General features: G+C 45.5%; 1 protein-coding gene across 1 annotated transcript; it reads left to right on the top strand.

Moving 5' to 3' along the window:
• The first annotated feature begins 11977 nt into the window (after positions 1-11977).
• Positions 11978-15024, top strand: LOC143550654 (uncharacterized). The gene is made up of 6 exons (XM_077041266.1): positions 11978-12040; positions 13077-13515; positions 13596-13750; positions 13832-13988; positions 14073-14159; positions 14673-15024. The coding sequence occupies exons 2-6, from the start codon at positions 13098-13100 to the stop codon at positions 14819-14821; spliced, it is 966 nt and encodes a 321-aa protein (XP_076897381.1). The 5' UTR covers positions 11978-12040; positions 13077-13097; the 3' UTR covers positions 14822-15024.
• The last annotated feature ends 415 nt before the right edge of the window (positions 15025-15439 follow it).

Here is a 15439-nt window from a genome sequence, read left to right as displayed (position 1 = left end):
ACCTGCTTGGAAACCTACCTTCGGCTATAAATACTCCAACACCTTGGAACGGTATGATCATCTTGTATCTTACCTTCACTAGCTATTTCTCTCAATATACACTTATATTCAGAGCAATCTAGTCTGATTCTCACGCCGGAGGGTGGTCACAAGGAGGAACCCCCCCCCCCCCTTCTCAGTGACGAGCTCACGGTGTCTGTTTTGCAGGTCATCTGAAGAACATCCTTCTTTGCCGGACCTAACCCTCGTGTGAAACATTACTTAACCCCCAGATTATCCATAATCTACTCGGGGTCACCTAGTGTTTCTTCATTGGCGCCATCCGTGCATAAAAGCTAGAACTACTTATTCAGTTTTTTCAAAACCTCTGAAAAGATGGTTAACGTTACTCCGGTCCCAAGGCCAGTGAGTGACCAAGAAACCCCGGTAATCACAACCCCAGCTACTGGGGGGAACATCGGCGGTCACACAAATTTTACGAATACTACCCCGGTTACCCAAGCCGGGGCAAGTGCAGTAAACAATCTTTCACTGGGATTCACAGATGCCCAGTTGGAGAAACAGACGAGGCTCCCCCGTCAAACACTCGATCAAGTTAAAGCGTGGGCAGAAGCACGTCAAAAGGAATTCCAAGCTGAGTTGGATGAACGCTTGCGTTCACTCCAGCAGGCTGACGAATTCGGAAGCACTCGACAACAGCTCAACATGAACACTGAGTGCGAATACTCGGATGATGATCGGGAGGAATCCGACACCGACGCGAACCCTCGCCATAGGGCGAAAGGGAAGCGTAAGGAAACGGACTTCCAACCAAGAAGGAATTTCAGAGAAACCTTCAAACCAAGGAACGCGGGGGGAAACCCACGCGACTTCTCCAAAACCTTTAGACCAACTGCTGCAAATGCGGGAACATCCAAGTTTGCAAGGGACATTGCGGAAGCAATCGCTCCGAGAAGTGCCAAACAGATGTCCAACGTCGGCACTTATGATGGTCTATCCGACCCAGATGATCACTTGAACAGATTCATAGCGGGGGCAACCGTCAGTAACTGGACGGAACCCACGTGGTGTTATATGTTCCAGATGACGCTGGTTGGAGCGGCCAGGGCGTGGTTTGATCGTTTACCGGTCCACCACATATATGAATGGGCGGACTTTCAACACAAGTTCAGCCAACACTTCAGTCAACAAAGGAAATATACTGAAGAGCAGTGGACGATCCTCAACTGCGTGAGAGAGGAAGATGAATCTTTACTAGACTTCATCACTCGCTTCAACTCCAAAAAGCTGAGTCTGGGCAACATAAGTGAAGATCTTGTTCGCGCCGCTTTCATCCAGGGCGCCGAATACCCAGAGCTTATCCGCACGTTGACGGGTAAGGACGGCATGCCATCCACATGGGATGCCATCATGACGGCGGCCAAGCGCTTTGCCGAGACGGAGAAGCAACTGGGTAGGGATCTTCCCTAGAGTACACACCTCTACACGCAGAGGACAAGAGAAAACAATGTTCGGATCGCCCGGCAGAACAAAAAGAGGAAGCTAGGTATTTGGCAGTCAAGGGTAAACTTTGACACCTCATCTAGCTCTCGCCCTCTTGTTGGCGGAAGGGATAACACGCACCCTTCAAGCCGAAAACACCAGTGGACGCCACTCACCAAAAGCGTCACAGAGATATTTGCCACCGAAAAACTCCCATGGCCAAAAGCTCCAATGATCCGGCAGCGGCCTAATGCGGATCAGAGCAAATCCTGTGACTTCCACGGGACAAAGGGTCACAATACAGAGGAGTGTACATCCTTGAAGGATATTGTTGAAACATTCGTCAAGGATGGAAGACTTGCACACCTTGTGGCGTCAATCAAGAATGGAGGAAGGAATGATAACCGGTATAAAGGCAACGGACAAAAGCCCGTTGACATCAGCATCCACATGGTTCATGGCAACATTAGAGGAAGAAAAAGACGAACGACAGAACCATGCGAATGGAAGGAAGCTGAGGTGCGTTTCCCGCGAGTGCCAGGAGGACCCAGCAAGGAAGTCCCTATCGTCATCAAAAGCCAGCTGGGGCATTACATAACTTCCCGCACTCTTGCTGACAACGGCGCCTCGTCAACGGTTATGTACAGGCAGTTCTTCGACAAGCTAGACGACGAAGACAAAGAACGCCTGGAAACGGTTTACGCCTCAATGGAAGGGTTCGACGGCAGCACAAACACCCCCCTGGGTATCCTATCTTTCCCCGTCATTCTCACGGATGGGAAATACTCCCACACAGAAGACGTGGACTTCGTCGTGATGAGGAAGCCACACCACACATACTACATTCTCTTCGGGAGAGACGGGATGGCAAGATTCAACGCTGTGGTATCTTCAGTCCACGGCATGATGGGATGGCCAACTGCTGAGGGTGTAGCGATGATCACCGGAATCCCCCAGGTATGCATCGCGTCTATCTCATCTAAACCCAAACCAAAGATGGCTAAACCAACCATCACCGAACCAGAAAAATGGGCCCTCAATGGCAAATACCCTGACCAGGCTGTTACCATTGGCCCAACAATCACTGATCCTACGCGCACCTTACTCAAACGCTTACTACAGAGAAACGCTGACATCTTCGCGTGGACACCAGCTGACATGACTGGTGTACCTCGAAGTAAAGCAGAGCATAAGCTCAAGTGTGACCCGGCTTTTACGCCAGTCATACAAAAGAGCAGAGTAATGGGGGCGGAACAGGCTAACGCATGTAGAACCCAAGTCAAGGAACTCCTTGACGCGGGCATTGTACGCGTTAGTAGATATCAAACATGGGTTGCAAATCCCGTTATGGTACCGAATGCTAACAAACAATGGCGCATGTGCATAGATTTCAAAGATTTAAACAAAGCATGCCCCAAAGATTGTTACCCGTTACCGGAAATTGACCTCAAAGTGGATTCATTAGCACCGTTTCGCCTTAAATGCTTCCTTGACACATATAAGGGGTACCATCAAATCCACATGGCTGTAGATGATTAGGACAAAACCGCATTTCGGACGCCCGATGGCACATCTTGTTATCAAATGATGCCATTCGGACTTAAGAATGCAGGGTCCCCATACCAACGCCTGATGGACAAAGAGTTTCATGCCCAAATTGGGAGAAACTTGGAAGTCTACATGGATGATTTGGTCATCAAAAGCCCTGAGCCAGAAGCGATGTTGAAAGACATCGAAGAAACTTTCAACACGCTCAGAAAGATAAACATGAAACTCAACCCGAGCAAGTGTTCCTTTGGGATGGAAGAAGGGAAGTTCTTGGGAGTCATTGTTACTAAAGATGGCTTCAGAGCGAACCCTGAAAAGGTCGAAGCCATTATCAAAATGGAATCACCTACTACCATCAAGCAAGCCCAGACACTGAATGGACGCCTAGTCGCACTTAACCGCTTTTTGTCAAACCATGCGGATAGGTCGTTCCCATTCGCGTCAACATTGAGAAACTGTTTAAAGAAAACGCACTTCCGCTGGACACCAGAAGCGGAAGCAGCTTTTCAGGAAATTCGGTCACGCTTGATCGAACTCCCAACGCTCACAGCACCAGAAGCGGGGGAGGAATTAATCATATATCTTTCTGCCACAGATAGAGCAACCGGGGCAGTCCTGCTAGTAGAGCGAAAAGGTATCCAGATGCCTATTTACTATGTTAGCCGTGTCCTAACAGACGTAGAAACCCGGTACTCCACCCTGGAAAAACTAGTCTTAGCACTTCTACAAGCTTCACGCAGGCTAAGACGATATTTCCAAGGTCACCCAATCACCATTCTCACCAACTTCAAACTTGCAAACGTTCTAGGCAAACCCGAGTTATCGGGACGTCTAGCCAAATGGGCAATTGAGTTGGGGGAATATGCGATAAAGTACAAGCCACGACCAGCCATAAAAGGCCAGGTCCTGGCCGACTTTATTGCAGAAGTTCCCGCTTCGCGGGAGAAAGAGTGCCAGGAGGAGGCTCAACCCTCCCCAGCACAGGACATCAATGATGTCTGGCGACTCTACACTGATGGAGCAGCCAGCAACGAGGGTTCAGGTGCAGGGTTGAAACTAACCAACCCAGCAGGCCAAGAATACACTTACGCTATTCGACTGGATTTTCCAAGTACGAATAACGAAGCCGAGTATGAAGCATTCTTGGTCGGGCTGAGAATTGCGCGTAAAATGGGAGTGAAAAACTTGGAAGCCCACGTGGATTCCATGTTAGTAGCCAACCAAATAAACGGAACGTACACGGCCGTGAACGACACAATGGCCCTGTACCTCGCACAAGCAAAAACCCTTATGCGCGATTTTAATGATTGTAAAGTCATACATGTCAAGCGTAGCGAAAACAAATCTGCGGATGCGTTAAGCAAGCTTGCATCATTAGCCTTCACCCATTTGGGAAAGGACATCCGCATTGAACTCCTTGAAGCACCATCAGTCCCGCACAAGGAAATTTGTGTCATCCAAACCGGCACAGAAACGTGGATGACACCGATAATAAATTACCTTGCAGCGGGTATACTACCAGAGTCAAAAACACAGGCAAGAAAAATACGTTGTAAAGCATTAAACTATCAACTCATCAATGACATCTTTTACAGACGTAACTTTCTTGGCCCACTCTTAAGATGCGTGGACAACCAAGATGCTGACTACCTCCTAAGGGAAGTACACGAAGGCATCTGTGGAGTACACGCAGGTCCACGCGCTGTTGTAGCTAAGCTAAACAACGCGGGATACTTTTGGCCGGGGATGCATACGGATGCGCTGGCATACATCAGAAAGTGTAGGTCTTGCAGCTCTACGCACCCAACACGCATCGCCCGAAGAATGAACTTGTTCCAGTCACCTCTTCATGGCCATTTCAGAAGTGGGCCATCGATGTGACAGGCCCATTTCCTACAGCAGCAGGAAACGTTCAGTTCCTAGTGGTAGCCATCGACTACTTCACCAAGTGGATAGAAGCATAACCCTTAGCCCAAACAACCGCAAAACATATTAAAAAATTTATTTGGGAATTTATTATTTGTCGTTTTGGACTTCCACAGACTTTGGTGAGTGATAACGGCACCAACTTTGCTGACAAGAAGCAACAAAAATGGCTGGAAGAACTTCAAATCACCCACACCTTTACCTCAGTGGCACACCCGCAAGGTAACGGTGAGGTGGAAAGAGCAAATAAAAGCATCGTCGAAGGCATAAAGAAAAGACTCCTGGAACACAGATCCGGCTGGGTAGACGAAGTTCCATACGTCCTTTGGGCAAACAGAACGCTGAAAAAGGCCAGTACGGGAGAAACCCCGTTCAGCCTCACTTATGGCACTGAAGCCATGGTCCCAGTCGAAATTGGTTTGCCCTCACCAAGGGTCTTGATTCAGCCAGAAGACAATGATGCGGAAAGACGGTTAGACCTTATGCTAACCGAGGAACGCAGAGACTTAGCCGCAGCGCGTGAAGAAAACTACAAGCGACAAATGCAAAAGTACTACAACATGCGGGTAAAACTCTGCAACTTCAATGTAGGAGACTACATATTGCGTAACAACGAGGCTTCAAACCAAGAGCGCCCAGGAAAACTGGCACCGGTCTGGGAAGGACCGTACATTATCAAAGAAGTTTTGGGAAAAGGCGCATACCGGCTCGAAAGGCTCGATGGCACTCCTATCCCAAGAACATGGAACGGAGCTCAATTACGCAAATGTTACATGTAGATCAATTCCAAACTTGTAAAGAAAAGGCCTAGAGCCACTTCTAATGGAAATGATTCTCCTTTCACATTGTGTTGATAGCCTTACCTTTATACTTATGAACTTCCCACACTGATATGCCGGTATTCACCGCATAAATATGGGAAGAAGTAAGTCGTTGCGTGTGGAAGGCGACAAAACCCGCATAAACACATAAAACGGTAAAAATTTCTAAGGAAAACCTTCACGCAGGTCAGCTATAGGTGAAGTTTGGTCATCCTAATAAATGAAAGTGATGGTTCTACCCGCACAATCATGATAGAGGAAACTGAACATTAACCTATTGGCAACCGCGCGTCGAAAGGTTAACTTATTCAAAACACTTAGAAAATTTCAAAGGAAAAGATGAGGAAAACTTCCACGCAGGTCAGATATAGGTAAAGTTTAGCCATCCTACTAAGTGAAAGTGACGGTCTTATCCGCACAATCACGAAAGAGAAAGCAAAACTTTAACTTATTATCTGCCACGTTGAAAAGTTAACTTATCTAAGTACTCAAGAAATTGCTAAGTTAAAACAAAATATGCGCGAAATAAACAAGGCAAGGCATTAACAAATAATCTTTATTCCATCAACATTCAAACATTACAAGAATTGCTGGGTACATACCCGCATACAAGATTAGAATACAAACATAAAAATCTACTCTAATGGTGGAAAGGGATCTAAAGTATCAAGCTTCAGGACCACTCCCACTTGTACCCGCACCATCAGTAGAGTGTGGCGGTTCAAGGAAAGCTTTGAGGATAGCTAGCCTATCATCAGCAGCAGCAATCTCGTTTACCTTCTCCACCACCGGATGCGGGAAGGCGGCATACTGATTCACTGCTTGGTCATACGCAGCTTCAGTATCCACATTGTAAAGAGGGAAGTTGGAAGGCAGAATGCCTTGTTCAACAAACCCTAGACCAAGCAAGAAGCCAGCCTTTTCCCCATCTTCATGAGAAGCGTTGAGGGCTGCGTTCATCGCATCGTCATATGATGTGTTCGTGAACACCCGATGCACAACCTAAAAAACAGAAGTATATCAAAAACTCTTCTAAGGAAAAGCGTAAAGAAATTGTGAAACTACGCATACCTGAGACAACGCTTCTCGGAGAAGCCATTCCTTGGTAACCAGAGCCTCCTGGAGGGCAGCATGAGCTTCATTACGGGCGCGTTCGGCTTCGTTCTTTGTAAGGTTGGCAAGCAACACATCTTTGGCTGCAGCCTCTTCGACGCCCTTTAGCTTACGCTCAGTGTGGTCAAGCACCCCCCTCTGGTCCAAGATCTCTTGGAGCTTCTTGGCATCTTCCATGGCCAAGGCATCATGAGCCTGCTGGAGCCTCTCTAATTTGGCTTTAAGTTCCTCATTCTCGATGCGTAGAGGCTCAGCAGCAGCTTCAGCCTTGGTGGCCCTCTCGGTTGCGTTCCGTGCAGTTTCCTTAGCCAACCGAAGCTGTTCATTAACAGCTTGGGCGGCCTTGGAACGGGCCTCGAGACGAGCCTGAACGTCAACCTCAAGGGCCTTGAAGGCATTCTCCTTCTCCGCAGCAACGGCGGAGAGCCTCCTGTTCTCCTCCCGGACAGCCCGCGCCTGAGCTACTTCTTGGATACGAGCTGCCTTTAACTTGTCGTTTTCAATACAAAGCAGCTCGACTCGCGGCTGCATCCGGGCTACGAGAATGCGGAGCTCATTTGTCAACCTACCCTCCTGGTAGCTTGACATTGCTTCCCCCAGCGCCCCACTTGGGGCGGCGTGGCGCGCCCACTCGACGCATTCCACAGGCGTCCGAAGGGTTGTTCCTCGGCGGATGTTCCATCGTGGAACATACACTTCATTGGAATCCGACACTGCAAAAGAAAAAAGCAGTTAGGAAAAGATGATAAAAAAAAATATAAAATAAAATAATAAAAGGCCAAAATAACCCTACGCACCTGTAGGGTCGACGACAGGCCTGTAGCCGCCAAACCCATCACCCGAACCTAACGGATATCCATCCAAGAGGTCAGGCAGATGGGAAGGAGGCAGAGATTGGCTTGACGCCCCAACCCCGGACATACCTGAAGGACCGGCCGTAGTCGCCGGCGCCGGAGGAGGCATAGCGGAGGCCGCCGTGGTAGAAACCAACGGAGGTGAACTCACCAGAGGTGAACTCACAACCGCGGCCGCGGCTGTGGAAGAATCCACAGAAACACTCACCGCCGGCTCAGTGAAGGAATCAGTGAATATGGCACTGACAGCCGGCGGAGACGTCGTCACAGTTGGAACAGTTGGCTCAACCGGGTGAGCAACTGAACCAACTGAAGCAGGCGCAGTCGCCTGGGTCATCGCCTCAGGTAGGTTGACCAAACCTACCATCATGGGTCCGGAGGTGCTCCTCCCCGCTCCACCCTGGAATGCGGTAGCATCCACGCCTGCACAAAGAGGATATATAAGTATAATGGCGGAAAGTTATGCAGTTAAGATAAAGGAAGTATACTTACGGGTCCTTTTGAGCTTGAAGGTGCGAACGGGCGGGGACGAACCCGATGGAGCCAGCCTCTTCGTACCGGTCACCGTCGTTGTCCTGGGCTGCTCGAAGGTGACAGCCGTTTCAACCTCCAGAGCAGTGGTCTTAACACCACCCGGGTTCCCCGCCGCCTCTTCACTCTCGGTCTCCGACTCAGACCGGTTCACCAGGTCGGCAGTGGAGGCTACCTTCGCCTTGCCCTTCCCGCCAGCAGCCTTCTTCTTCCGCGCAAGAAAAGGACCATCTGCGGATTCCTCATCAGACGATGACAAGATTAGAGGAATTCCAGCAAAGGTTTCAGCATTCAGAGGGCGAGGGCTAAATAGTCTTTTACCTGGCCGCGTGGCGCTCAGTATTTCGTGGCCTGGCGGGTAGGCCTCCACAAACCGATCCGCAGTCTGCGCAAGGATGGGCAACTCGTTCTCGTCAAGAGCACGAGTACCCAACCGAGCGGGACCGTCAGCTTCCTGCGGATGCAGGAGGGACTGCAAGTCATTTCCCTCTGAAATAAAAAGAAAAATAGTTAGAAAAAACCTTAAATCAACAAAGAAGACGGAGCATACCGTAAGGGATAAAGTTCAAACCGTATTCAAGTACGATGGGAATCTGTGGCGCATCCGCCCCAGCATCCTTCCAAACCCTGCTCATACCGAGCATCACCATCCCGGACTCCGGAAAGCGGTAAACCAGAGTCTGGATCCGGGAAATCTTGGAGAACCATTCCGCCTCCTGGTAGTTGGAGGCGTGAAGGCTGGGGAGAGCTCTCCCGTTCTTAAATGTCATCGCTATAGGGACGACACGGGCAGAGATGTAAAAGAACTCCAGCTTCCAAGACTGAAGACTGCGCTCGGTAGCGCAGATCTTCAAACCCTTGATCCGGGTGACCAGGGTGTACCAGCCTTGGATGCACCTCCAGGAGTAGAAGGTCATCAGGCGGTCGACGTGGGGATCCACGCCAAGAATGAGGCACACCCACTCAAAATGGCGGATCTTGGCGATCGCCATTGGGTGTACCTCCGTCAGGTGCACACCGTGTCTATCCAGAACACGGTATACAAACTTCGTCAACGGGAACCTAAGATTCCCATAGACGAAGAAGGCGGCATATACCCCTATTTTGCTCTTGGGGGCATCGTACACCGTCTGGTGTGGCTCCGGAAACTCAGGCTCGAACGGCTCGAGCATGAACTTCCGGACGATGTACCGGTAAAGCTCGATGGAAAGAGCACACTGGCATTCGCCAGCAGTGCTCTTATCGTCCTTATCGGACGTAGACGTCGGGTTCTCGACATACAAGTCAGACTCCTCGACGGTAGCTTCTGGATCATGAGTAGACGACATGTTTTGGAGGTAAAGAACGATTTCAGGAGAATGCTCGACAGAAAGTTAGAGTATTCACCGGAAATCGCATAGAAGATGAAGAAAGAAGTGAAAGTGTGGATTACCGTGAACCCTCTCCCCTTTTATATACTCATCGCAATGAATGCGATGAATTTAATGCGGAGGAGAGAGAAAAGAGCTGGTGCAATGAAACTATGACACGTGGAAAAAACAAGCTGGCAACAGCTGTTGACGGGACGCGCGCCGTAAAATCCGCACCCACGCGCCCGAAAAATCGCGCCCACGCGCCTGAAAAAGCGTCTGGAATGACCATATACTGTCACGTCGCCATAACTTCCTGCACGTCCTGACACTGTCAAAAGAAACCGTCGGACGACGTTTCAACAGTTTGGACTGTTCTTATCCTTTCACCAACTCTACGAATTTCAAAAAGATTCAAAAAGATTCAAAAGTAAGCGGGACTATACCCCTTACCTTGGCAACCAAGTAACTATAAGACAGGTGCGAGTACAGTGTCAAGGCAAAACCCTTCACATACTTAGCACCCGCAGGGAATGGACGCCAAGAATACCTTGGAAGTAAGATAACTATAAGACGAGTGCGGGAACAGTGTCAAGGCGAAACCCTTCACATACTTAGCACTCGCAGGGAATTGAAACCAAGAAGGATCTTCTGGGCCATGCTTGCGAAAAGGGAAATAACATCCCCGCATAGCGGGAACGTTGAGAACTAGATTGTTTGAAGCTCCAAGATGGAATTGGTTCTTTAACATAATTGATCACTATGTTTAAAACTACCAAAACCTCGTGGAGAATCTACACAAGTGAAACTCAACGCTCCTGACTTGCGAGGAGGTTACACACCTACCCGCATCATACCCAAAGATCAAGCAGAAAAGTCGGGAATTTCTGCACGTGACATTAGGGAAACCGCTGGAAGAATCCCCACGGACAACCTTAAAACTAAATCCTTTTCAAAACCCCTTGCTTAAGTCCAAAGTTCACCTCACTTATTAACAATTCATGAGAAGAACATTGGACTGGGGGGACTTGAAGAGGTACGTCCCAGCAGAGCCCAGTTGGATCCGCAAGACTCACCTTGAAGAGGGACGTCTGCGCAAGGACCAACTAGTTCCGCAGGACCCACCATGCTCAGAGATGAAGACCTTACGCGCAGTACGCCAGCTGTTCCCGTAGGGAAAGCCTCCCAATGGTGAAGTACCCCGCCTGTCCCCGCAGCTGCGGATACAAGCCATCAGGGAAGGCTACCCGCACTAATAGCAAGGCTACACGCACAAGGCACTAACTCAATAATTCAGTGTCACCTGAAGGAATGAGCAAGGCGGGAATACTCCCGCCCAAATGAGCCAGTCCGTATGCTTCTGGAAGATCTTTTGTACTATACCTGCCAAGGTATGGACAAAATAGACAAGATCTGACCAAAGCAGCCCATGAACCAATCACAGGGTGACAGCTCAACTACAACAGTACGAGGAGGAGCATGCTCTAGTACTGTTTGTCACTATTAGCCGCTGCCTACTCACCAACCCTTGTCGTGGCACGCACATGGCCTGCAGTTGGTGGAAAGGGAACAGTACACAGCCGGCCTTGTCACTATCAGCCGCTGCCTACCAACCAACCAGCATGGCACGTGCGTAGCCCATAGTTGGTAGAACAGGAATATTGTACAGCTGGCTGTACCTGCTTGGAAACCTACCTTCGGCTATAAATACTCCAACACCTTGGAACGGTATGATTATCTTGTGTCTTACCTTCACTAGTTATTTCTCTCAATATACACTTATATTCAGAGCAATCTAGTCTGATTCTCACGCCGGAGGGTGGTCACAAGGAGGAACCGCCCCCCTTCTCAGTGACGAGCTCACGGTGTCTGTTTTGCAAGTCATCTGAAGAACATCCTTCTTTGCCGGACCTAACCCTCGTGGGAAACATTACTTAACCCCCAGATTATCCATAATCTACTCGGGGTCACCTAGCGTTTCTTCACTTTATTAAGTGTCCCAACAAATCCGCATCTCTATGAAACATAATTATATGCCCAAATGTGTGATTAAAGTCTCGAAAAGTACGTATCTAGCTATTAAACACAATCCTATTACCAAATATATTATTAAAATTAGTGTGTTAATAATATATTGTTTTCCAAGTAATCCAAATCAAAATATTGAGGATTTTTTCAAATAATCCAGAAAATAAATAATTCGAAAACAATTAATATAAATATAAATAATTAATAATGCAGCAAGCAAGGAAGCATTAAAGCAAAAATTTAGGTATACCGTAATAGAATTCTAGAAACCTCCTCTCCTCTGTGGCAGCTCATTTTCATATTATTAGTTTACTACTCATCTATCTTGTTTCCCCGAATCCTTAAATTCTGTTTTCCGACATTCAAAATTGTCTGATCTTCGTCACAGGTATGGTATATATATTTAGGGTTTCAGTTTTCAATTTACAAGGATTTTGTTTGTAAATCATGGGTTTCGGATTTGATGGACGAGAGGTTTATACGCTTTTGGGTGTGTAAATTTATGATGTGATTATGCTGATCAATTTAGAGGTTTAGGTTTCATTATTTGAAATTGGGTAAGTGGTTCAATTTGCTAAATTGGAGATCTTATTGGTCTAACAAAGTTGATCATCATGCTTAATCTTTAATAATTTGAACCTTTACTATGCGTTACTTTTTGAAAGTTTTGGTATTTCAACTTTTGAACATTTTGTTATTCAAGTTTTGGAATTACATTTGAATCTTGACTTATTTAGAACCTTTGGTACTAGTTAGATGATATTAAATGTTGTACAATAGTTTTTGTGTATTTTATATAAAAAATGGTGTTATTTTTTAATACATAATAATTTTCTATTAAGTGAGCTTTTTTTTTCTTAGGCCCTCACTTTGAGTGCGCCTTTGATAAGTATGGCTCATGTTAGGTAGTGATGGCAATTTGATATAAGGTGAATGCATATGGTTATATAGTTAGACTACAATTTCAGTTTTGGTCCTTGATTGTTTAGTTGGAAAATCTTGAATGTGTAACTAGTTTAAACAGCGAAAATTTAGTGGAGAAAGAAAACACATTTTTACCTTTTTTTTTTGTGCTTCGAGTTGCAACATATGTTTGTAATTCTATATGTGTTTAAGCTGAAAGTGCATTTGCCGGATGATTTAAATATTATGCATTTACAATTGATTTTTGATCTTAATGTTTCATAGGTTTGTGAGGACATATTGCTATTGTTAGAAGATTAAGATTTTTTTTACATGTTATACAAAGATGTAATAAGATGCCATTGATTGCACATTCTTTCTTTCAAGATTCTGGATTCGTAATAATAATGCAGTGTTCCCTTAAATATTTGCATCAGATACATTTCTAACTGGATTGATCGTGTCTGTATTTGGTCCACAATCTTTAAATTTTATTGTATTTTCTTGTTGTGTTTTACCAGTGAGATAATTTGAAGAACAAGATGCAAGGTGGAAGGGGAAGAGGCAATCCTTTCTTCGGTTTTGGTGACCCGTTTTCTAGTTTTGGCATGCCTGATCTTTTTGGAGGACGGGACCCGTTTGATGACCCGTTCTTCACCCGCCCATTTGGTGGAATATTCTCATCTGGCCCGTTAGGTAGTTCTCCTTTCATGGACTTCAATCCATTTGGATCAAGCATCTTTGGTCAAACAGCAAACCCGTTCATGGTTGGCCAACCACCTAGAATCCATCAAACCAGACCCTCGCTGCCAAACACTTCACGTGGACCAATTATTGAAGAAATTAACTCTGATGATGAAAAAGATGAACCTGATGATGAAAATAAGAACCTGAGTTCTAATAAGCATGTTAGATCTGAAACACAGCCTTACATTGTTCATCCTGATGATGACTTTGAAGGTAAACTGTGTTTTTTGTTATTTACTTAATGTCTTTCCAAATATCTTTCGTGTGTTTTAAACCGTCTTTATTCATGATAGCGCATAATGGGCATGAGTTGAATATTATGAATAATAATACGCGCCCAAACTCGCAAGCTAACAGCTTCACTTTTCAAAGCTCTACGGTTACATATGGTGGTTCAAATGGAGCATATTATACGAACTCTATGACCAAAAGGACTGGCAGTGATGGAGTAAGTAAATATACATACTCCTTTTTTTTTTTATAAATGATATTGTTTGTGCCTCTAATGACGTGTTATTTTGGGTTTCAGTTAAGATTTGAAGAATACAAAGAAGCGGATTCGGTTACAGGTCAGGCGGCTCATAGAGTTTCAAGGGGAATCCATGAAAAGGGACATACATTTACAAGGAATTTGAAGTCAGATGGTCAGGTGGATACAATGCAAGTGTCGCACAACATTAATGAAGGTATTTTGTGTATTATATGATTACAATTATAACTACAATGCATTCGTATATGAAACAACGCGTATTGATGAGCTTTTGTGTTAGATGAACTTGGTGGTTTTGAAGATGTTTGGAAAGGGAAAGCTAGGAAACATCTACCTGGATGGACCAGTGGGTCTAATACTCATGAAGGTATAAGTTGCCGTTATTGTTAGGGAAAATGACCAGAATGTCCATTTGACTGGTCAAAGTTATCATTTTGTCTATTAAAATCTAGTCTTTCCTAAATGCCCATCTCAAATCCAGTTCATCAGCCTAGATAATAATCATTACCCGATTGGATTTTCAACCAACCGGGTCACGCCACATGTCGATATCTAGTCGAGTCGCGTGGATTTTTTGAAAAATCAGTTGAACCACCTAGATTTAAAAAAAATATATATTTTTTCAAAATACCAGTCGAATTGCCTAGTTTTACAAAAACAACAGTCGAACCGCCTGGATTTTTTCAAAAAAACAGTCGAACCGTCTTGATCTTTTTAAAAATCAGTAGAACAACCTGGATTTGGGATGGACATTTAGAGGATACCATATTTCAGTTGACAAAATGCTAACTTTGACATGCCAACTGCACAGTTTGGTCATTTTCCCTTACTGTTATTATGTATTGATCTAATATAGGTAACCAAGTGATATATGTTTTAGGGTTAGGCGAGTCAAGAAGGGGTGGTTGGGCACTGCCATCGAGTGAAGGATTAAGGAACCATGGCGGTTCATCTGGGTCACATGCAGGTGTGAGAAGGAAGTCAGATAGTGGCGACGACCGTCGGTCATCGAAGACGAGGAGGGTTTAGATTAAAAGGGATATGGTTTGGGGGTGGGTGCTAGTATTGTAGATTATTGCAAGAGTTTGTTGACTAGTCGCTTATATTATCTACATGATTATTGATAGTTTTCTTCTCATAAACATGAATGAAGAATAAAAAGACATTTTTATTAACGTACGTACCCACTCACAAAATTTATGTGCACGGAGGAGGTTCGAAAGTTCTTGTAACTGGAATGCTATGTGTTCGAAAGTTCTTGTAACTGGAATGCTATGTGTTTGTTTATATGGTTATAACAAGTGAACATTTCTTTTTGAAAATTATACAGAATAGGATTAAATTTTTATATTTCGAATACAGTTTGCGTGAATCTTTTTCGACTAGTTGATTCATGTTCATTATTGTCTGAAGCTCTTTTGTTGCCTGTTGGTGATTCAAAATTGCTGTCTATGTTGTATTTGATTCAGTATATCTACACTTTATGTTATCTAGAATCAAGCTCTAGAATGAACGGAAGAAGAAATCAATAGTAGAGTTATAAGAAAACTGTTACAAAGACTATTGTGGCTTCTAAGTTTTAACACAGGCAAGACTCCTGTTATGTTATATATGTAACACGCTTATTTTATATGATAAGTCAGCTAG

This window comes from Bidens hawaiensis, unplaced genomic scaffold, assembly GCF_021521415.1.
Source record: "Bidens hawaiensis isolate Kalapana, Puna unplaced genomic scaffold, B.hawaiensis_p1.1 tig00016123_1, whole genome shotgun sequence".
In the NCBI taxonomy this organism is placed as follows: domain Eukaryota; kingdom Viridiplantae; phylum Streptophyta; class Magnoliopsida; order Asterales; family Asteraceae; genus Bidens; species Bidens hawaiensis.
This window is presented reverse-complemented; position numbering and strand designations above follow the sequence as displayed.

Bases quoted from the DNA above. Each gene is read 5' to 3' on its own strand.
- LOC143550654 (XM_077041266.1), top strand. From the start codon at position 13,098: ATGCAAGGTGGAAGGGGAAGAGGCAATCCTTTCTTCGGTTTTGGTGAC. The intron at 13,751-13,831 runs GTAAGTAAATAT...TTTGGGTTTCAG, and splicing joins AAAGGACTGGCAGTGATGGA to TTAAGATTTGAAGAATACAA. The intron at 14,160-14,672 runs GTATAAGTTGCC...TATATGTTTTAG, and splicing joins TGGGTCTAATACTCATGAAG to GGTTAGGCGAGTCAAGAAGG.